Source organism: Passer montanus, unplaced genomic scaffold (genome assembly GCF_014805655.1).
Source record: "Passer montanus isolate IOZ18808 unplaced genomic scaffold, ASM1480565v1 scaffold26, whole genome shotgun sequence".
In the NCBI taxonomy this organism is placed as follows: domain Eukaryota; kingdom Metazoa; phylum Chordata; class Aves; order Passeriformes; family Passeridae; genus Passer; species Passer montanus.
This window is the reverse complement of record NW_024367261.1, coordinates 8416049-8439701: the sequence shown is the minus strand read 5'-3', so window position 1 is coordinate 8439701 and position 23653 is coordinate 8416049. Positions and strand designations below refer to the sequence as shown.

Sequence of the window (23653 nt, the reverse complement as noted above, 5' to 3'; positions counted from 1 at the left end):
CCCGGCCGGGGGCGCCCAGCGTGCCCGGGCGGGGGTGGGACCGTAACCGCGGGGGCTGGGGGCGGGAGGGGCTTCTGCTTCCCGGAGCCTCGTGGCCCGCGCCCATCGAGACCCCCGCTTCGTAGGGAGAGGGGAGGCCTAGAGTCACAGAGTATCCTGTGTGGGAACGAACGCGCAGGGATCATCGAAGTCCAGCTCCTGGCTCTGCGCAGCACAGCCGGGTGTCACATCATGTGCCTGAGGGCGTTGTCCAAATGCTGCTTGAACTCTGTCCGTCTTGGTGGTCTGACCGCTTCCTTGGGGAGCCTGTTCCAGTGTCAAAGCACCCTCTGGGTGCGGAACCTGCCCTTAATACCCGACCCAAACCACTATTGGTACAGTTCATGCCGTTCCCTCATGCCCTGTCCCTGATCACCACAGAGAAGAGATCAGTATCTGCCCCTCCTCTTCCCTTGGTGAGGAAGATGCAGGCTGTGATAAGGTCCCAGGGCTCTCAGTCTGCTCCAGGCTAACTTGTGCTTAGCTGCAGGAGCAGTGGCCCACGGGAGCCTGTGGGCCACTGGCTCCCATGGCAGCTAGTCAGTCTGTGGCACAAGGACCACGCGAAGCCCCTGCCCAGTGCCACCATCTGGCTGGGGACTAGTGTGGTTGGGAAATGCAGGGTGTCCAGCCTCTGCAGCCAGGACTTTGTAGCAGTACACTTGGCAGGAGTACTTCCATGAGTCTCTCACATATCAGCTGGGCTTTCAATACTGACCATAAGACCCAGACTTAAGAGTGCAATATTCTATCAGCTCACCAAAAGTTATGAATTTGGATCATCTGCAACTCAGGAACTAGTGTTTTTCTATTAATACTGGTTTGGCAATTGGCTTTAATTTCTTTTGTGAAATGAGATATAGTTGTTCTAAGGCAAGCACACCATGAGCTGGACAAACTACGAGAGGATACTCTCTGCCACGCTGTTGGATTTAACAGAAATCTCACTGCTGCTGTTCAGTGATGCACTGATTACACTGCTCAAATCCCAGAGATGTTACAGAATTCAAGTGGGGAGAACACCCACAGTTTATTTCTTTCTTTATATAAATAACTTTATTTGCAGTAAAAGAAAGCATTGGTATAAAATAGCCTTTCAAATTTGGCAGTCGTTTGCTTGCTGTGTCAGCAATATGTGTGAAAGAAAAGGCATGCTCCGTAACCTACATTTCAAAGGTCACAGTGCTACTGCTCCAGGCTTCTGAAAACCACAGTTGGAGCCAGCATCATGGTTGGTCTGAAGATTTGGTCTGTCTCGCTGCTTATACTCTACCATTTCTGTCAGAGATGTATCCCATGTGGAATTTCAACCCATGTTGAAATAGGTAAGACATGTTCAAAATGGATTTTCTTGTGTTCTGAATTTCTTGTGAAGAGAGGTAAATCCAGATTCAGCTGGAAAGCAGAGGGAGGAAATAATGTTAAAGTAACAAGCAGTCTACATAATTTTAAAAATGTGAATAACAGATAGGCTAAATGAGCGGTTCGATTTTGGAGTCTGAAATTTTACTTGGTTTTGTAAGTAAAATGCTTGAATTGACTTGTGTTGTGTATTTTTCCGTCTCCTAAGACACGGGCATTATGTAACTGGAATGTTTTTGTCTGTGAGTCGTACGCAGACAGAGTTTTGCTTTGGAGAAAGAAAAGGAATGCTTTAGGCAATTTGTGGGATTGTTATATTTAAATTAAAGAATAACACAAGTTCTTTGTGGTATCTCTGTTTTTAAATCACAACTGTATTAATTATGCCATACCTGCACAAGTAGATAAAATTCTGTAATGTGTTTCTCTCTGTAACTAACAGCATAAACATTTTGTTCTGTGTCTCTTTCTGATAGGTTGCTCTCTGTAGCCAGAACAGCCTAGATTTATTGAGAATGAAGGAGACAACTGAGTAAATATCAAAATGGAGAAATTGAAAACTGTTTTGAATTTCCTGTTTGTCTGTGCTATTTTTAAAATCTGGTTTCTTCCGCAGTTTTGCGAGCACAAAGATGAGCAGTGTGAGGTTATTCTGAGTTACTCATAATAATGACAGTTTAAGTTGTTTTTATTTCTGGTTTTGTTTCTAAATCCATTGCTCAAACAGATGGTAAAATGTAGGATGTTGCCTTTATTCAGGTAATTTTCTCAGACTTTAAGTACTGGATACAATATATGCAACTTTGAACAATTTAAAGACTGGGATTATTTATGGTGTTTGAGACTGGAGTGTGTTCACTTACTGAGTGTTGTGTCCATGGTCAGCATCCTGGAACAATTTGCTTTTCCTAACAATATGTCAAGAAACCCATAATAATCTGTAGGAGAAGTCACGCTGCCTGAGGTTAGGCAAGTGCACACAACCCTGCAAGCTCCAGGCTCTAATTACCAAGTATGAGCTTCTAAGGACTTGAAATAACAAATTAGCCAGAATAGAGTGTGTTTGAAAAAAAAAAATCTACAAAGAGAAGCTTACAGATCTGTCCCAAAACAGTATTTTTTTTCCTTTTTCTAATCAAGGGAGCATGTTGCAGAAAACTTGTGTTTATAGAATATAAATTGGTTGTCTGAGGAGTTGTGCATACACTGAATCATTGGGTTATAGATTACAATGAGTTTTGTCCATGTGTCAGAAAATTACATTCAACTGTGATCAGCTCTGATGTTGCTGAAATGAGTACTCTTATTGCTCACATAAAAGTCTATGATGATAAGATGAAAATATTTGCAAAATATTTGCAAAATATTTCCAAATTCAAACACTGAGTACTCCAGGCAAACAAAAACAAGCAAACAAGCAAAACCAAAACAAAAACAAAAAAGCAAAATCAAACAAAAAAACCCAAACAACAAACCATAGGAAGTAATTCCTCTTACTCAAAGCCAGCACCGAAGAAATCCTTAAGTTAAAATGGTGAAAAGCGCTGCCTGTTCAGAATGTTGATCGTGTTCAGTGTGCTTGGCAGAGCTGTGCTGTGTCCTACTTGCATGGCCCTGCCAGGAGGCAGGTTCCAGTGGGGAAGCTCTTCGCCCTAGGGGTTCCTGTCAGACTTGAGAGGCTCTGTAGGACTGTGGGGATCTGGCATAAAATTCCTTGTGAAGGTGGAGTTGTAGAACCTGGTCCCACTTGAGTAGTGAGAGAAGTGCGGGGGAGGTGTGAGGCAGAAAAAGCAAACTGCCAAACTAAAGCTCTCCCACACTGGAAACAGAGATGTGTGTAGAAATGTCTGAGCCTTAAAATTTTAGAGTATTACTTACTATTTTGTTGCTGTTTCTCTTCTGGTGCAAGGCTGATCTTTAAGGTGTCTTACTTGCATAAGGATGATTTAGATTATTGGGTAAAATTCAAAGTGAAAGATCATTCAAACCCCCACAGTTTTGTCTGGATCTTATTCCAGAATAGTAATGGATTGTTTTGGATTTGGTAGGGGGAGTTTTTTGTTTGTTTCTGTTGTTGTTTGGTTTTTTGGGCTTTTTTGTGATGTGATTTATTTGGTAAGGAACTAATTAATCTTTGAAAATAGCTTTAGAGGAAATGTTGGGTGTTTTTAGAATAGTGTCAATAGATTATTCCTGGGATCTAATATTAATTAGGTGACCTCATTAAAGAAAAGGATGTAATTTCATTTAATTCACTTGTTTTGCCAGCTAAATAAAGATTTTGGCAGTAAAAATATCTGCCAATTCAGTGAATAAGTAGTGTTATTTACCTTGCTGATTTACCTTTAGATTTTTGTTACTTTTCATGCATGTTAAAAATTAATCAAATTGTTAAACACCCACATTGATTCCCAACATACCTTTCTCACTGTTAAGGGCACAAATGAAGCTTGAGTACAGAACAGTTAAAACTTTATGGTCCACGCTTTACATGTGCTGTGTGTGGTCATGTCAGTTCACTGCTGTAGCTCATTTCTGGACATGGGGAGTTCATTTCCCTGTGTTTTCAGCTTGGTTGGTCAGCTTGGGAGCTAGGGATTAGAGAGATTGAAGATGCGCCACAGAAAGAGCACTTCCTTATTAACTCCCTGGGCGAGAAAGCACACTTTCTCACCGGTACACAGTTCTGTGAGAAATGGTGTTTCATGTGCTTGGTTTGGGTATGAAAATGTAGGGTCTTGTGGTTCTGCTGCTGCTTCTACCAAAAAGTGGGCCTGGACACAGTACTTGTAAATTAAAACTTCAATATATTGTTTTTCAGCACATAGAGCTCTGGAATTTTTCAATAAGCATGAAGGGAGTGTTAATTATAGACAGGTAGGAAGCATATTATTTCTTAATTTTGTACACCTTTTTTTCTGAGTGCTTTTCTTTCTGTCTTCTTGTCTTTCTTTATTATTCTCAGTAATGTGTGTATCAATATTGTACCCGGACTGTATTTTTTATCTTTTTTATTCAAAATAATTTGACTCCTTCTGAATATTATTGCAGAAATATATCAATTATACCAATGTGTGTATATATACACTTTGTGTGGTTTCTTGCATATTTTCCTATCTTTTTTAGTCATATTCTATGTGAGCAGTTGTATTATAAGAATCAGTAGAGGACTTTGGAAAAGCAGATTTAATGAGCCTAAGGTCAGCAAAATGACAGCAAGGTTCTGTGCACCACATGGTGTATTTTACCAAGATACTAGTTGTATTTTGCTGGGTATTTAGAATATATCTTTGATGTTGCTAGTAAAATGTGGTTTTGTGCTGTGCAATAGCATTCTGATTCCTTTCCTCCACATCCTTTCCCCAGTTATTACTAAATCACCAAGATGCTTTTCAGGCTGGAAGCATTTATCCTGATGCCTTTTATTCTCCAATCTGCAAGCGTGGTAAGAGAAGCTTTATAAGTCCAATATTATAACAATTACATTTTTATGTGGAAATCTTAGAGAATTTAGTGGGTTGAAAATGGCTACATTGTAAGAAATGAAGTGTGGCCAAAAATGCTTTCCTGCAAAAACTATCCAACATTTTTGTTAGAGCCTTTTTGTAGAAATTTATAATAAAATAACACATTTGAAAATGTTTTAGAAAGTAACTCTTGGGTAAATTTAACTATTTAATGGGTAGGACAATTTGATAGAGGACGTTGTTTGACTAAATTAGGTCAGATTACTGAGTACAGAGAGAAAAAAATGATGACTTTTTATAAATCTTAGGGAAGGCCTAAATCTATTTCTGTGTTAAAAATGATTTGTTTCTATTAGATCAGCAAGAAAGAGGATAGGACAATCTAAAAATCCCACAGCAACAAAATAGTGTAGGACTTGCTGGGGGTGGGTGGGCAAGTGTTAATAACATCCCAGTTTAAAGCCTTTTTTTTTCCAGAGTGCAGTCTTCTGCCTTTCACTCTTCTTGTTGGAAATTAATGTCGGTCTTAATTTTGCTGCTTGCAGATCAAAAGACTGCAGTACAAAAATAGCACCCTCTTGCAATAGCTGTAAAAAGTATGTCTTGACTTGCAAGTGGTCCCCTGATTTTTCAGCTCTGAAAGGTCAGCTCTTGATCATAATCAGGTTCTTCAGCAACATTAGGGCTATAAAACAGCCAGCTAGGCCTTGCTGTAGGGTATTTGCTACTGAAAGGGTAAATCTGCATAGTGAGCAGTTAGCAAATGGGATGAAGAGCCTATCCTCCAGGTACAAGCTATTAGGGTGTTTAGGCAGATACCAGAGACGGGGCAGTGGTAAGTACTTTGTGTGAGGATATCTGGCCTTACTGGCTTCAGTATTATTGAGATATAGCGGAAGTTTAAAATACTGGAAGTAGCTTATTTTAGTGGGCCATGCAAATTCCATTAAATTTGAGGGGTAGTTAGGATCTTTGTTTGGTTTAGAAGCAAATCACACAGTTGCAGCCAAAGTTCTCATTTTTCTCAGACAGAGATTGTTGATGCTGCCTGTTGGTTATGCCGACTCCAGGCTGCCTGGTTCATATCCTGATGTGCTCATCACATCCAAATCACCTCTCTGTTCTGGCATTTAATACTGGTTTTGTCTTCTATCACTCATTGGGTCACGCATCTCTGTTTTCTGTCTGGCTCTGCCAACTTCTTGTCCCAAACTTCAGTCTTGCTTTCCTTGTTTGTAAAATACAACACTTATTTTCATGACTGATGTTCTCCGGGGATTTTTTTCAGTTCCTACTTCAGCTTGCTTATACCTATCTGCCTCATCTTTCCCTTCTAACCATTTTGACCTGTCTTGTACCAGGTCACAGCTTCTCTATCTGCAGTATCCAATCTTCATTCCTTCACTAACCTTGGAGTCCATCTTGCCTTGTTAGAGTTGCACCACTTGTCAGCAGTTTCCTTAGTCAATATGGAAGAAATAGCTCTTCAGAACTGAGCTGTTTTAACTGAGTGTGACAAGATCAGGAACAAAGCCATCCAGACTGCCTCTGGGCAGGAGACAAGCTTAGATGTAGAAGGCTACTCTGAATTTGCTAAGCAAGAACCATCCTTCTTTTGTCCAGTTTAGCTGCACTGTTAATATGTCAAGAGGCCAAAAGGTAAGTGAATTGCCCCTGAAGGTCTTCTCTCTCATTGTTTAATCTACCCTAGTATTGTGCAGTTTCGCATTGCTGTGAAACATGCACTCTTCCTCCAAGAGTACTGATGGTCTGAACAGTCTCCCACATACCTTCTTCCCCCCTTAGAGAATTTAACATTGTGTGATGTTTGATCTCTATGTCAACATCCCTTTACATTTAGCTTTATGTAGGTACACAACATTTTTAGGCAAGCTCGCTGTTAGGTGCAACACAATCTTTCTGCCTAAATTCAGGTGAGACTAGTAAATGATTCTTCTAAATGAAACCTATTTTTTTCTGCTTTCCTCCCTTTTTCCCCTCCTACACTGACTGTATATTGGCTAGTTTGCCTTTTTCTTGAAAATTATTGTGACGATAATGATGACATAACCCGCCTCTGCCCTGTGGAAACTGATACCTGCCAGACAACATGACATTTTGAGTTGGCTGCCATTCCCTATAGCTTTTCTGCCATCCAAGTGGATGCATTAATTTAGTCAGCAGGTTCTCTGTCAGCTCTCTTTACCCTCTCTGCTTGGGAGGCAGCTTTTCATTGTACTGTACCTAGTCACAGGCACAGAGAAAAGGAGCAGGCACCAATTTTCAGATGCTTCAAACCAAAATCATAGAAGGTAAATCTAGTATCTGTTTTGTTAGTATAAATCAGATAAAAGTAAGTCTCTTTTGGCACTTTTCATGAGCTGGAGTGCAAAATATATAATCTGTCTGACATTAAATTGAGCAAAAGTCTGTGGGGTTTTTTAATGGAGAAAACCCCTTTCTTTTCTTTTTTTCTATTTCATTTTTCCCCAAAGAATAAATTAAATACTGATATAATTTTATTGCAATAGGAGTGTTCCATGATGTGTCTGAAGAAACTCACTGGTCACCATTTCTCAAAGCAAGTATTGACTACATCAGAAGGAATTATCCTCAGCCATGGGAAGAGGTAAGAAAATTTATTAACTTCTGCTTGATTGACTTTGTTTTCAACTGTTTTGTTCACCTTCACTAGTTGTAATTTCATCATTTGTGAGGTGTAGAAAAAACCCAACATTTTTATATTAAAGTCTCTGCTTATACAATAACACTTGAAATCCTCTTTTAATCTTTACCATACAAAAAACTTACAGTTTCCATATAAAGTCTGTCAGTTATTTCCACTGTGGTCTGGTGCTTATGATACATTTCATAGGTCCAAACTTTTAAATATAATTGGTGGTCTTGCATTCCTGTGAGATCTGGTTCAGGGTTTGCCATTTGAATACCAGACACCTTTTAGATTTCTTACTTATGAAATCTTGAACTTAGTCCGGATTTGCTCTTGTAATGGTCTGTAAGCTATGTAGGAGGAAATGAAAAACAATTTGTCAAAGTGAGCATACAGAGGAATGTATTTCTCTCCTCTGTCTGCCTACACAACAACCATGGTGGCAGAGGGAGTTCAGTCTTTGGAAGTGGAATTGTTTATCCTTGGTTCAGAAAAACAGTTTGGTACACATTTAGCTTGAAGTATGCAAATTACCCTCACATCAACATGTAATTCTATGGCCTTGGACTGTTTAAACTGCTTAAAGCTTCTCAAGTTACAAAAGTTGACCACAGCATCAAGCAATGAGCTGTTAGCACTTTGTCCTGATAAACTCCTGGACTATAAGAGCTTCTTACCTGTATCCTTGTTTAATGCATATACATAAAATGCTAGCATTTTCTTAAAGACAGGAATAAAATGACAGACAAATGGATTGTTGTTGTGTAGGCTACAAAGAAGCTGGTGGCTTTCCTGTTTGGAATTGCTTCACATATGGTGGCAGATGTTAGCTGGCATAGCCTGGGCATCGATCAAGGATTTCTAAAGGCCATGGGAGAAGTAAGCCTGTATTATTTTATTTATTCATACAGCTGGATTTATTGGAATGGATGGCTTTGCTTTGGACTGTGGTGGGGAGGAAAGAGAAAAGATGGAGCCCTGCTTCAGGAAGATTTTTGGAAAGACACAATGTCACAAAATTCATAAGAGTGAAGTTGATCAGGTTTGGGACCACTAACCATTAGTGTCTCTTGGAGAGTTTGTTTCTGATCATATGAAAATAAACAGGCAGTTCTCTTGTTTTTCTCTTTCTCCAGATTGATTTTCATGGTTCATATTCAGAAGCTCACAGTGTTGGAGATTTTGGTAATGTTTCTGTTTGCCAATCATAGATCCTTTAATTGGAATAAGTCCTCTTCAAAACCTGGTGGTTGATTCTGGCTCTTGTCCTGTGCAATGCAGGAATTAAGGATGGCATATGGACACTGTATTCTTGCCCTCCCCCATGGCTTGCAAAGCCCTGCTGTACCTGTCCTCAGGTTTCAGGAGATGTGATAAGGCATATGGACATTGGGATTAAAGGCAAAATGCAGACCAAAGGATGCTAAGATATGGATGGAGTCACTACTGTGATTTTAAATTATACATTATTCTCCGGAGGTATAAAATGTGCAGCATACTTTCAGGTGAACCATTTGTGTATTCTAAATACATAGCTAGAAGATCTGCCATATAAATGCCTATAGAAGAGCCATACATAGCTTCACGCACAGTGTAACCCATGACAGAAAGCTAACAGGTTTTGTTTCTTGGGCTGTGTGCGTTTTTTTTCATTCTTTCATCCTCAGGAGGAGACGTAGTGAGTCAGTTTGAACTAGACTTCAGTTACCTGGCATCAAGTTGGTAAGATAATGAAGTTGTCTTCTTTCATATTTAATGGGTTTTTTGTATAATCATATTTAATAAAATTACACATAATATAATTCTGTTTTAATCTGTTTTTAAAAATTCTTTCCTTTATTTTTCTTTCAAAAAAGACCCTTGCAACACTTTTAAATATTGTGAGTTTGATATTCCTTATATGCATATTTAGTGTTCTCTGACATAAAAACTGGAAGGACAGAAGAGAGTTTTATGTATAGGAACACAGCAAAAAAGATTAAATTATTTGTGTCTTAAGTTATAAGTAGTTATATGTAAAATAACTAGTGAAAACCTTTTGCTGGAATGTCCTAGCAGCTAGTTAAATAACTCAGTTAAGTGACAAGCTCAGTGAGATATATTTAAAGTTTGGGAAGTTCAGGATGTTTAATTCAGTTTTAAAAGCATAAAAAGGAGCAGAAGACTTAGATATCCACTTTTTTTAAACTCACAGTTGCATGTGCAATCCTGGTATTTGTGGATCTTTATGACTTTATGTAGTCTTTTGAAATTTGGAATATTTTGTAGGCTGTTGTTATTACAAGAACTGCAATATTTTATCAGGTGGTGTGGACCATCTGTTGTTGTAATACATTCTTTTTGGTTTTAGGTATGTACCTGTCAAAGACCTAGCTGCTATCTATAAGGAATTTTATGGAAAAGAGATCATAACTGAAAGCACAATTGCTGAATGTACTTATCTGCTGTTTTTTGAACTGTAAGTTGAATATCTCTGCCTGAACATTTGTAAGTGAAACATGTAGGAGAAATATGATAGTCATATTTGAAACACCTTACACATTGATGTCAGCAATGAAGACTCCCTCCTAGACCCCAAAAATCACATCTGAATTTTTGTAATGACTAGGATTCAAATTTGGACTACACAATGACTGCTAAATTATTACGCCACTGATGGTGAATCTTGGCTATTTAATGCATTTGTACATTTAACATATTTATGCTTATTTATTTGAGAACAGCTGTGTCTTCAAGTACCATTGCACTGTGGTGAGTTAACAGTATAATTATCATGCACTGAAGGAGTCTCTAGATACATGCCTCATCTACACTTTATGTAGATCCCTTCAAGTGAAAGAATAATTCATAAAGGACTTTGGATATCTGACAGTGTCTGCTTTTGAATATCCTGAATAGTTTAGCTGTTTCCTGTAGTTCAGTTAATTACCAATAGTCACACAACATTTACAAAAACCAAATCCTTCAAAATTAAGGGCAATAAAGTTGATATTGTTTTACATTACAACTTTAAAAATATATTAACAATCAACACGGAAATGTAATGGCTTGCATAGTATTTACCATATAGGACTTTTGAAAAGAACTACTTAAACTATTAAGTATTAAATTAAGCAAGTTTTATTTCTGATTTTTTTTCAGGCATGGAGAAAGGCTTCTTGTTGGCAAGGTTGGTTTTCTGTTTTCTTTATAAAAATGAGCATAGAGATGATGTGATTCATCTTACTGAGTATGTTGCCTATCCCTTAGCTTTTTCCAACATTTGCTAGTAAATCTCCATTTCTGGTGGAGAAGTTCCACGAATATTTCCTTGGGGGAGTGGATGACATGGCATTCTGGAGCAACAACATTTTTGAGCTGACGAGCCATATGCTAGAGAATGGAACCAGGTATAGTGTGTGTCCTAAACTATGAAATGCAGTAGTCAAGCACTGACACCCACTTAACTGTTTTTCTTAAGGCAGGATCTTTCCTAGAATAGGTGCTGAGCTTTAGATCCTCACTTGGACAAGGGGATTTCCATGTCTGCCTTTTACCTGGGTGCACAGGGTTACATAGGCCTTGCATTTGTATTTTTTATGTGTTCATGCTCCTTTGCCCTAGCATGCCTCTGGCATGCCCAGGTGACACTTACCAGAGAAAATTTGGGGCATTCTTTAAGACATTCTCAAGGGCGTGCTTAAATGTTGCATAGCCATCCCCTGAGGTTCTGCCTAGACTGGCAATCTGAGTCTGCACCTTTTAACTGCTGCCATCACTCAGCAAAAATGTCCCTTGTGAGGAGAGATCAGATATTACCTTCAGACTCTGAAGGCAAATAGGATTAGAAAGAGTAGGAGTATGTATTCTAGTGTTTAAGCTCGTGCTTCTACTCAGAATTTCATATTGTTACAAAAGTTTAACCTTGTACAGCTCTCTTACAAATACAACCTTTTTTCTTTAGAAGACCAACAGTGGCAATTAATCTATCCATTTATATGAAAAATACCTCTGTTGCTATTTTGGGAAATTATGCTTGAAAAACAGAATGGCACAATCTGTTATGTTCTTTATAACACTTTGATTAAAAGCACTTTAGATTCATATGCATGCATGTTACAATAAGTTTCCTTCAAGAGCTCTATAAATATTCATACAGAATCTAATCAAGGTCACCAAATACACATCATAGGGGTTTCTAAGGATTATGATGATGATCTGATTTTGATTTTCTCGAGAAAACTGATGACTTCTGACAGAGAAATCAGTAAGGATAAAAGTTGTATTTTTAGTTTCATTTCCGTTTTGATAAAAATCTTTAAAGTGCATCCTCTGTATTTTTCTTTAGTGACTGCTACCTGCCTGAAAACCCTCTGTTCATAAATTGCACAAAGGAGCACAAGGACAGCCACATGTAAGTAGAGCTCTGATGATTCAAAGCTTCAGTCTTCTGCTAATGTGGACAGTGAGATACTGAAAATTAGAGAATTTTGGGTAATCTTTTTGTGTATAAGTTTGAGATTCTCTTAGCATGAATAACTAAGTTTTGTATAAAGGAACTGTGCAGAACCTAAGAACGGCTTTTACCTCGAGTCTTTATTTCAGTTATATTAATTCTTATCACTGTCTTTTTTATTTTAGCAGAAACAAACAATCAAAACATGAACATCACAAGAATACAACTTCTTTGCTTCCAGAAACCCTTGAGAAGAATATAAACTATACAGAGAGAGGAGTTCAATTTGACATACAGCCTTGGGCAACAGTAAGTGAGAAGTAACAGATGTGTCAGGTAAAAGTAATCTCTATACAATATTCTTTTTGTTTCTGTCTGAAATGCTGCATGAAGGAGCAGGATCTCTGGATGGTCTTTGACTTCATGAACATTCCAGTACCATTGTTAACGTATATATGTACATAATAAATACTCAATTTTTAAACTTTGCTCATTGTACAGTGAAGTTAGAACACATCCTGCAATGCCAAAAATGACAAAATATATATTTGGTATTTACATTTACAGACATATTATGGCTTTTTTGGGTTAAGAACTCCCAGAAAAGCATAGCGGTGAATGATTAGTAGTGCTCCCTTTAAAGCATACTGATTTTTGTCTTTTTAAAATGGTGCCTATGATGTGAGTCAGACTCCTCTTAAATCCAGGTGCTGATTTCCATTGTTGGTGACTTGATTTTTGAGGTGTCCCAAAACATTCAGGAGTTTCAGCCTATGTTTTAACTACTGTTGTGTCCCTTTATTATTTTTATTTCAGAAATCCCTCCGCTTGATCAACCATGCTTTTAAAACCAATGTCTGGAGAGCATTAGGAGCTACACCTCAGAAATCTAAGCACATCTCCAAGCCAGCAGCTTCATATTTTCTGACTTCACCCTATGCTAGGCTTGGATGGTTGGTAATCTTTTCATCCCACTTTCCTCTTAATTTCTGAAAATTTTAAAAATCTACCAAAATATTATTGTTGGTCCTTTGGATACTCTTCAGAGGTAACACTGCAAATCAATTGGTACAAATCTGAGTGAATGTCTTATATTGTATGACCAGAGCAGCAAGTAAACGTATAAGATTTTTCTTTCAGATGTTGATCAAGCTTAGAATGTAAGGAATCAACATCAGAACTACCATTGTCTCTAGTTCTGAACTGCAGAGAATTGTTGCTACCCTTTTTTGGTTTTTGAATTATGTTTGTGCAAAATTAATCGTCTGTCATGAGCTGATAACTGATGATGTCTATTGAGACCTCTTGGAAATACTCTAGACTAGTAGGGAGGTCAAAGACAGATTCAAGACAGAGAGAGGCATATTCTGTCTCCTTGCCAATGAGGTTCTACCTTGACCTGCAACAAAGAAGAGTAATAAAACAAATTTGCATTGATGCTTATCTAACTTCCCTTATCCTGTCTCAAAATTTGGATCTAATTCTTGAGTTTACTTCACACTGGCTAAATTAACAGTAGTTAGTTTTTTCCCTAAACTGTTACCTCTCTAAACTCCAGCATGTTACTGAGACCTGGGATCATTTTGCTTATCTCCTGTTAAGTTCATTGATTAAATCAGATGTTCAGTTTAAAAGATATTTAATTTCTTTCTTTTTTTTTTTTTAGTATTCTTTGTCATATGCAAACAGCCCTTTTTAATGCTCCTTGCTCTGATTGCTCTCAGGTGCCTAATGTCAGTAAAAAGCAGTTCCTAAAGATCTCAGATGCATTGATGGAAGATGATTCTTCTGGTTTTACTTAATTCAAGAAAACACAAATAAATATATAATATTTAAAATCGGTATAGATATTTACAAAACCATATGGGGAAACACAAGTCCTGGTTTATCTGAATTATGGGTTTTTCTTCCACTAATGTTGTGGTGGTCTGGAAACAAATGCTGATTTTGTTGACTCCCTTGCTGTACAGGGCACTGATCTCAACTGACCTAAACCAGGATGGATATGAAGATCTGGTGGCTGGAGCACCAGGGTACAGCACCATGGGCCATGTTCAGATAGGAAGGGTGTATGTGGTCTATGGCAACCAGTCAGGTTTGCCACCAGAGGACATGGATCTGGATAGAAAAGCTGACCAAGTACTACAGGGTCATCAGGTAAGGGGTCAAAGCAAAAATTTGTCACTTAAATTTTTTTTGCCTGAAAATTGGTGAATTTTGAATGAGCAATAGTATCATTAATGTGTGTGAGTATTATTCCTGAAGCACTCTTCCTGATGTCATATGCTTTACAAGAAAAATAATCATTATTAAAGTCCCAGGAACACTTGACATGATGGTGATCTGTAGTTTCACTTCCATTATTGTACCAGATAAGTGAGTATTAGACCATAAAGTGACCTTAAATAAAATTCAGGTTGTGTCACTGTAAGTCATAGTATAGCTAATTCTGGTCTGCATTTAAGAAAATATTGTGTTTCCTATCCTTTCTAATCTAAAACTATTGATTTTATATATTTTAATTCCTTTGAGGCTAAATTTCTTCATTAATTGATAACTTCTCTCCAAATAATTTTGTCTGTTGTAAGAGTATTGAAAAAAAAAAGAAGATAAAACTCTGATTAGACATGATGGTGGCTAGTTTGTAAGCAAGACGTAAGAGCAAATGACCCTTTTGGGTGTTAAATATGATCCTCTGTAGAAAATACCTTTATTCATAAAGAAGATATTATGGAGAAATGAGATACATTTCCTTTTCATTTGTTTCTGTGATTATAAACTGTGGAGTAACAGCTTCTGTCTTCATACAGAGTGTTTTAGTGGTTCCCAGTCATAATGCTGTCAGGAAAGACCATAAACTTGACATCAATGGTGTACTGGACTCAGAAGAGGAAATAGCAAAGCAGTGCCATATTACATTCAGTTGTCCTTAATTTTAACACAGTTGACTTTGAATTAAGTATGTTGTCATGGGGGTTATTACTTAGAAGAAAAAGAATTTTTGGGATGGACTTTTGTCATCTGCTCCCAGTGCAAATGCACATTTGGTTTTCATGGTTTTGACTGGAAAACATGAGAGCAATCCCTTTTAGCCTTCAGGAAGGTTTGGTTCTGCCTTGGCAGTCCTGGACTTCAATGAGGATGGAGTGCCAGATCTGGCAATTGGAGCACCTTCTGTGGGATCTCAGTTTCTTACTTACAAAGTAAGCAACAAACATGGGTTTACTGATTTTTTGTTTTGTTTTGTTTTTGTTTTTTTGGGTTTTTTTTGGGGGGGGAGGGGGTTTGTGGTTTTTTGGGGGGGGCGGGTGTTAAATTCTCCAAAGTGAATGTTTTTATTTATACATAATTTTTAAACACTGAAATGAAAAAGAGAATTTCTGTTGTTGCTCAAGGTGACATAATTTAAACAGATGTTTATAACCTTTGTGGGTACTTTGACTGCAGCAATGACAGCTACCTGTAGTTCTCTTTCAGTGGCCTTTTTGCACATTAGAAATCTAAACCAGATTGCACCTTTGCAGCACTGAGTTGTAAGGGGCCATTCATTAAACATAAACATACCCTTTTTGTTTAGGAACAGAGAGTCTGGAATGGACATCCTGTGTCAATGCATTTTGTCATATGCTGTCACAAGGCCAACAAATGATATCTAAAATATGATATGAACACAGACACACTTGCTAAAATAATCAAGTTACAGAGGCTTAATGACTTGCAGCTTACCTGATAAGCCTGTCTTTGAATATTTTTAGGCCATGCAAACTGAGAGGCAAAAATATTTTGATTTAAACTATATCTATTAAGCTTAAAACTCTTCAGAATTTTAGATACTAATTTAGCTGTCTAAATAAGAATTTAAGTTGCTTTTATTTAGACTCACCACTTGGAAAATTGTGTGCATCTGTTGTGCCTGGCACTGTTTGCCATTGCATTAAATAATAATTGTCAAAATTTGAGCCATCTGAACATGTGTATTATGAGTATAAATACACTGTACTCCCCTTGTTCCTTACACACAGTATGAGCCCATGTACTTCTCTACTTTGTTGCTTGGTTACAGCAGTACCAATTACTCATGGATATTCTTAGGTTTGGGGTGGGAAAGAAAGTATTATGGGAAAGCTCTGAGAGGGAAAATATAGCCCTTGCAGAGCTGTTCCATTCTTTGTGATTGACCTTGCATTTCATACTTGATACTGACATGCGGGTGCTCTCATGCCTTATTTTCTTTTTCTGCTGTTCAGGGTGCTGTGTATGTCTACTTTGGAATTGAGGGAAGAGGCTTGGCACCTCAGCCAAACGTTACTATAACTTGTCAGGTATATTGATAATGTAATGTCCTGTTTATGCTACCCCATTAGCCAGGCTAACACTAACACAGGGCTACACAGGCAGGAGGTGAGATAAAGGGAAAAAGAGCTTATGTGCTTGAAAAAATAATGTTAAAATTCAACTTACCATTGCAAGGAAATTTAGACTGATGGGGAGGGAGCAAGCAGGTGCTTGGTTAGATTGGTTGTGTTTGGGAAAGACATTTATACCCCAGTGCAGGAAGGCAGCAGGATGACTAGAAAGGTGCATAGCCCTCAAAACCAAAAAAAGCCACCCAAGAACCTTGACCCAAATCAAACAAAAAACCTAAGAAAACAAAATTGAAGCCAGGGAGTGGGAAGGTAATTTGGTCAAAAGTAAATTTAGTTATTTAGAATCAAGTTGCTCTATCTTGCTACAGAATTGATGGTTTCAGTTCTATTTCAGGCTTAAACTAACTGTTTATTGCAGTATTCCTACTGTAATCTTGGTTGGTCCCTCCTGGCAGCTGATGTTGATGGGAATGGAAATGCTGATCTGGTTGTGGGCTCTCCATATGCACCCGGTGGTGGGAAGCAGAGAGGACTTGTGGTTGCATTTTACTCTCATCTCAACAGGAGTCACCAGGGTAATATTAATTGAGTAAATTAACCCTCCCACAGTTTATGTGACTGGTTATTTGTTCCTTATTAATCTTGGCATAATTCAAGTTTGAAGTGATCTCAGAGGGTGTCCCTCCTACTCATGCTGTGAAGCCAAACCAAATTGCTCAGGGCTTTATCCAGCTGCATCTTAAAACCTCCAGTGGTAAAAATTGCAGAGACACTTCGGGCAGTTGTTCTACTTCTTGGTAGTCCTCATAGAGAAAAAAACTCTTGTTGAAGCCAGTATGAACATTTCTTGTTTCAGTTTATGTTCATTGTCTATTGTCCTCCCACCATGCATAGTGACCTTACAGGCACAGAAGGCATGGAACATCCCTACTAAACTTGCTCCAGTTTGTCAACATCTTTCCTGTTATGGAACAACGTATTATAGGTCTAATCTAGGGAACAATCACTTCTCTCAGTCTCTTTGCCATGCTCCTGCTTACATAGTCTGAGGCACTGTTGGCTGGCTGCTGTCAGAACCTCACACTCAACTCTGCTCACCAGGATCTCCAGGGCCTTTTCCACACGGCAGCTCCTCAGCTAGTCTGTCCCCAGTTGTGTCAGTGCAAGGGCATCTCCTTTCCCAGGGTCACTTTGCATTTGTGCTCACTGAATTTTGTGATGTTCCTGTCAGCCTGTTACTCCAGCCTGCCTGGGTGCCTCTGAATGAAACCACCCCCCTGCAATCTCAAAAAAGGGCAGCTTGTTATAAAAATATTTTATAATACAGTGACCATCAGGATGAGTCAAAAAATTGATCCCTGAAGGCACTCCACTTGTTGCAGGCATTCAGAGAACAACACATGGTTCTCTGCTCTTGTCGGAGGGATAATCTCTACCAGGTTTTTCCCATCTGGTTTTCTGTCCATCTGGACTGCAATGTTCCAGCTTGGATGCAAGAACGATTGTGGGAAACTGTGTTGGGAACTTTACTAAAGCAATGGATTCAACCATCTATTGTGAGTCTGGGGTAGGCTCACTGCTCTTTCTTGGAAAATTGCAAATTAACCTCAACAAATGAATATTTATCATTCTGTATTTCCCTTCATGTGGCTAAAGAGGAATGCTACAAGTGAATACAGTTAATGAGGACAGGTGATGAGGTTTCTAGTGAATGAGGGAGGAAATGTTATATATGGAACTAAATAATAAAGCTTGGGCAGCTTTGTCAGAATCATGTAATTGAGATTTACAATAATGCTTAATTTTTGCAGCTTGTTCTAATTCATGTACAATTAGAAACCACAAGAACATGGGTTCAAAACACTAATAAGTGACATTTTTGTAAAATCAAAGCACAGAATTAGTTATTTAAATTATAGCCAGAATGGTCTGAAGCTCACCCACCCAGCACCCTTGAAGAATTACAAGTTCTGATAAACAATAAGTAGTTCAGGGCAGGCTTGAGTGGTAGTTTTCATGTACTTCATGTAGGCTATTGGAAGGATTGAGAAACAGACTGTGTCAAATGAAAGCTTTCACCAGCCAGTAGAGCTGCATGGTGAGCAAGCAAAGTCAACAACTACTGATGCCATGTCATGAACACTGTAACTTTGCACAACTTGAGAAACTTGTCATAGGATGAATCAGTGGAGGCTTGAAAATGGGTTTTTCAATGCCAGGGCACACCAAGATTTAATTTATTTGTTCTGGTCTCTCAGGACTTCTGTCAGTACAAGATGCCAACTGGATGGTGCAGGGGGAAGAAAACTATGCTTGGTTTGGATTTTCACTTGCCAGCTGCCAGGTGGAGAATGTGACATTACTGCTCATTGGTAGCCCTACATGGAAGACTTGTTCTAGGTGTGTTGCATGTGACAGCTTGCTGCCTTCTCCACTCTGCTCTACTTCTGCAAGGTTTAAGATTTGCAATAGATTATACTTCCAGCTTTTTAGGAAGTTTCCTTTTTGTTCTGTTTAGAATATTTTTATTAATTAATAGTTTTATGTCTTCACCCTTCTTTATGAAGACAAGGATTTTAGACCCTCTCTAGAGCAGGTATTTGTTATTTAAAGACACCTAAGCATTTCTTGGGTTTCCTTGAGAAGGGAGGAGAGAAGTCACAAAAATGCTGGTGAGTAAATGTGCCTTTAATAACTATATGAATAGCTCTTACTTTGAGATAGCATTTTTAAAAGCAAATTAAATAGAAAGATGTATTGGATGATAAAAAAGTGGATAGACAGACCAAGTCTACACTCTAAGTATTGTGTAACTAATTAGAACAAGTATGGGAATTACTAAAGTAGATTTTTAGAATTTGTCAGGCATTATTATTCCAAAGTAAAAGGGGAGAACATATATAATAATATGTTGTTACATACAAATTTATTTTGCATTGTAATTCCAGCTGCAGTCCCCTCTTGCCGGATGTCAGACAGAGTGTTGGGAAGGTGTATGGGTATAACCCACCAAGTATGGAGCGCTGGTTTGAGATAACTGGAAACAAGGTAGGGCTGCTTCTTTAGTGTGGGAATAATTTATGAATATTTGTGAATAATTTGAAGTGACTTTCTGTAGAAATTACATAGCTGTTTTAAAAATCTAACAGGAGATGGGCAGAATGGGTTTGTCTCTGGCCAGTGGTGTGCTGTCTGTGGCTGGGAACACAAGGAAAGTTTTGGTGGTGGGTGCACCTACTGCAGGTATGTCCTGAAAATTTGAGATCATTTCTGCTTAAGGATGTTTGTTTCTGCATTACTTGAGTGGAGATACAATGTTTAAGGGAAAAGGGACTTATAAATTCCATATAATTAAAAAAAAAATTAGAAATCACTGTAATCACCTGTATATGCCTTACATATAGAGTCCTCTTTACTGTGCCTCAACTTCAGTGGATCTTCTTCCTTCCTTAAAATGGGCTTAACAGCATTACCATTTTGCATTATTTATGTAACAGTGATTTTCTAGTAGACTGCATATTTCTCGGAATTGAAACAACACAGTATTTTGTCCTCACTGTGGCAGTAGACAGAAAGGAATTGAGGATGTCAAACTGCAGAAGTCTAACTTGAATGCATTTCTCCTCTGGTACTATGACTAAAAGATTTTTTTCCCTATGCTAATTAGTGTTAATCCTATATAATTGTTGATGTCATTTGATACATTATAGTAATTTTGTCCACTTTATATAATGCCAGTATTACCTATAATTTTAAGCATTAAACCTGAGTTCCTATGTCTGATGCTCAACATCTGTTTTTTGGTGTTTTTTTTTTTTTCCAGACAGCCTGTCTAGGGTTTTATTTATGTCCTCTGTGCTGCATCAAGCTGGATTGGCTCTGGTATATGACCTGTCAAATAGCACCAAGCCTTCTCTGCTCAGCGCATTCAGTGGGGACAGCAGGTTTTCTCGTTTCGGAGGAGACATATACTTAAGTGATCTGGATAGCGATGGGCTAGGTAAAACTTGATGAATCTAGACCAGAAGTGAAGTATTTGACTTTTGGCAACAGGAAAATTGGTCACCTACATGTTCATACAAGTGCTCAAGTGAATTGTACTAGTATTCCATTGTGCCTTGCAGGGAGGCCTTTCTAAAATCCCAAGCAACTCAATCAGAAATTGAAACATTTTAGTTGCCATCATTAATAGGAATTGTGGCATCTAGAGACGTGTCAATGCCAGCTCTCCTGTGTTTTGGTCTACCATTAATTCACTTCTGCTATGCTATATCCTCTTTGTAATATGTGCAGATGAAATTATTGTGGCATCCCCACTGCGAACCAACGGTGTCACCTCAATCCTGTCTGGTGGGGCTGCTGGCCGTGTTTATATTTTCAATGGCAGACAGGAATCCTCAGGGAATGTGACAGGCCACTGCACATCATGGACATCTCCTTGTCCTGAGGAGTGGGTAAGAACACATGAAAATGGATTCTGGACATAAGTTTAGAATGACAAATAATTACTAATTAATTACATCCAGTACAAATACCAAGCGTGTTCTGCCTTCGTTCCAGGTTTTCTCAGGTTTCTGAATCTGTGCAGAACTCTTAGGCTCCTCCTGTTTGTTCTTAAATTACTTTGCTGTTTAGGAGCTGGGGTTATCATACTGGTCTCCTACTCTCTTCCACTGACTTTTGATTTCCTTTTTTTTTTCTTCTTTAGGCACAGTATGTCCTGATTTCTCCTGAGGTAAGTAACCAGAAAACAAATTACAGAGAGAAACTAAAAAGTCCTACTTAAGAAAACCTAGCGGCATTATAACCAGCAATGTTATTTTACAGGAACTATCAAGATTTGGGAGTTCCGTTACCACTGTGAAATCTGAAAAAAAGGTGAGAAAAATTACTGTGGTTGGTTGTTTCACATCATCCTTCTAGCTCACTCGCATATACTAGCTAGCACCTCACATATATCTCACACATTTTCAAGTCCTAAGTTCTTTATGTAGTTAAGTTACTTTCTGAACCAATAATTAAGCCCATTTTATAGACTGCTGAGCTATGGAGTTGCTAAAATTTTGGCACCTAAATTAAAAAAATTTGAATCACTTTAAAGCAGCCTGAATTCAAAACTGCTTAGGAGTATGCTGAAAGGTTCTATGGGAAATGCAGCATAGGTGCCTCCCAGCTTCATGCCAACCTGTATGCAAAGTAGATGCTCAGCTGTGGAGCAAATCAGGCACCCAAAACCTCATTTAGTCTTTCAGGCTTGCTGTCCTGGCTATCACCTGCAATGAATGCCATTCATACATCACATGTTTCTAACCACAGAAGTCCAGTTCCTACCTGACTGTTTTAGGATGTGTTTGTGTACCTGTTTCTCTTTGCTTCCCTCAGATGCCCTTTTTTTTTACTAATTCTTACCATTTTTTTCTACATTTGTATGATGCACTGAGGAGCCTTTTTTTCATCTGGTAGGTTACTTAGTGCTTGTTTGGCCATGTTCCAATGTTCTGCTCACTCTAAGATTACCTCCATGAGGACTGGAGTTCTCTGTGAGTACAGAGGAAGCCTCAGTACCAGGCTGAGAAGATCTTCAACAAATGGTGTTTGACTTCTTGTGTTAAAACATGCAATGGAGAAACACCTGGAAATTCTCAGCTAGACTAGGGTGCATAATCCAACACCTGAAACACAGGCACTGTTAAGTCCAAGTGAGACCATTCTCCAAGCAGTTGCTTTCTCTTGCTATAGCACCATTTAGTCCATGTTCTCCCTTCATTCCTATTGATCTTAGCCCTGACAAGCAGTTTATATGGGCAAGAGACTCATTTCATTTGCTTCCAGCTTGCTCCAGTTCCCCAAATGAAAGTCTGTTTTGCCAAACTATCATCTTAACTGCTACTCCGATGAGGTGGGCTGCTCTCTCATTTCCCATCACATTTCTATATTACACTCATGAGACGGTCAAAATCCACAAAGGAAGCTTAAGGCAGCCATGCACCTGCATTTTGCTAACCTTTGCTCTTTATCCCTGCAGAAAGAAGTTGTAGTGGCAGCAGAGAGAAGTTCTGCGAAAGCTCGACTTGGTGGAAGGCTTTTTGTCTACTCGCTCTAGAAGTTCGCAGTAGCCTTAAAGACCAGGCACACCTGGTCCTCTAGTGCAGAATCTCTGTAGTATTTGTGCTACTTTCCTGAACCCACACAAACCAACACACTGTGTCAGCAAGCTTTTGCTGAATTCTGTGGTGGGCAGCAGCATCGCTTATCTAGAACAAGCAAGCCGGTCTGAAAACCTTTGAGAGGTTGAAATGAGCAAGCAGCTGCATTTTTAGTAGTAGTATTTGGCTGTATAAAGAATCCTCAGTGGCCACCTTCTTTACTGGCTAGATTTGAGTATCTTCTTGACAAAACTGGGAAACTGCAGCACAGCATTTACAATTCTTACATACTGTGATAAGGATTCTAAGTTATGGAAAGTTACTGTCAAAACACTAAACATGGAACAGGGACAGCTTTAAGACTGATAGAAAGGTGGGTGCTGATTAACAGGACTGTCTCTTCTCTCTCTCAAGTCTTGAGGCACACATTGAGGGTGTAGTGCAGCTCAGATCTCCCAGGAAAAAAAGAACAAGCAAGACTGATAAAGTTTGAGGAAATGCAATTTGGCTGATTACTCTTGACATCCTTTCTGCTTTTATATAAAATTCCATGACCATGGTAACATGGAGTTGTTAATGGCTTTTATTGTTAACAGTATTGTCTTTAACTAATTAACACTAATTTTGTATATGCAGGTTTAACAGTGTGCATCAATTATCTATTAAACAACTTGAGCAGCAGAATGTGTTGGTACGATTATTACCAATGCTAGTCTGTAGACACATATGTGCGTTTTCTCTCTCCTGCCTCCTTCACAAAGGCAAGGTATTATTTTTATTTGAAATAAAATTGCACATAATTACAAAGGTCATACTCCAAAATTAAACACCTCAACTTACCTTCCTAGGGATTCTCTCTGTTGCTGTAAACAGATCCAAAAAGGCAAGGTGAACATCAGCTTGATGTACAATGCCTTCTGGTATCTATTTTGAGGACTTACCCAAATAGCCAAACACTTTAAAAAAGAAGTTAAATCTGAACTTTGTGAATGAAGTAACTGGCTACAACTAGGATTGCAGTACTTATGTTACAAATCTGTTAACTGTGGTATGAGGCAAAACAAGCAGTGTACTTTCAAGGGCTGAATAAACATTTTCTCTTCAAATCAAAATTGACAAAACTAGTATGTTCTGTAGCAATTCCATTCTGAACATACATTCTCTAC

The 23653-nt window shown here is 38.4% G+C and overlaps 1 protein-coding gene across 2 annotated transcripts; it reads left to right on the top strand.

Annotated features, from left to right (window-relative positions):
- The first annotated feature begins 1186 nt into the window (after window positions 1-1186).
- On the top strand, window positions 1187-23603 carry GPLD1 (glycosylphosphatidylinositol specific phospholipase D1). 2 transcript variants are annotated; one of them, XM_039712047.1, is made up of 25 exons: window positions 1187-1364; window positions 4223-4278; window positions 4768-4846; window positions 7400-7497; window positions 8308-8418; window positions 8676-8724; window positions 9207-9261; window positions 9890-9997; window positions 10681-10708; window positions 10789-10928; window positions 11867-11932; window positions 12163-12283; window positions 12791-12927; window positions 13945-14131; window positions 15067-15177; window positions 16222-16296; window positions 16760-16916; window positions 18600-18741; window positions 19290-19389; window positions 19491-19584; window positions 20165-20341; window positions 20635-20795; window positions 21050-21076; window positions 21169-21219; window positions 22367-23603. In XM_039712047.1, the coding sequence occupies exons 1-25, from the start codon at window positions 1268-1270 to the stop codon at window positions 22442-22444; spliced, it is 2505 nt and encodes an 834-aa protein (XP_039567981.1). In that variant the 5' UTR covers window positions 1187-1267; the 3' UTR covers window positions 22445-23603. The 2 variants fall into 2 exon arrangements, with proteins under 2 accessions (XP_039567981.1, XP_039567980.1); XM_039712046.1 differs by having other exon boundaries at window positions 1188-1364; window positions 12160-12283.
- Window positions 23604-23653: the final 50 nt, after the last annotated feature.

Excerpts from the sequence above, each read along its gene's own strand:
- GPLD1 (XM_039712046.1), top strand. The coding sequence starts at position 1,268 with ATGGTTGGTCTGAAGATTTGGTCTGTCTCGCTGCTTATACTCTACCAT. Across the intron at positions 10,709-10,788 it reads AAAGGCTTCTTGTTGGCAAG|CTTTTTCCAACATTTGCTAG; the intron begins GTTGGTTTTCTG and ends CCTATCCCTTAG. Across the intron at positions 21,077-21,168 it reads ATGTCCTGATTTCTCCTGAG|GAACTATCAAGATTTGGGAG; the intron begins GTAAGTAACCAG and ends GTTATTTTACAG.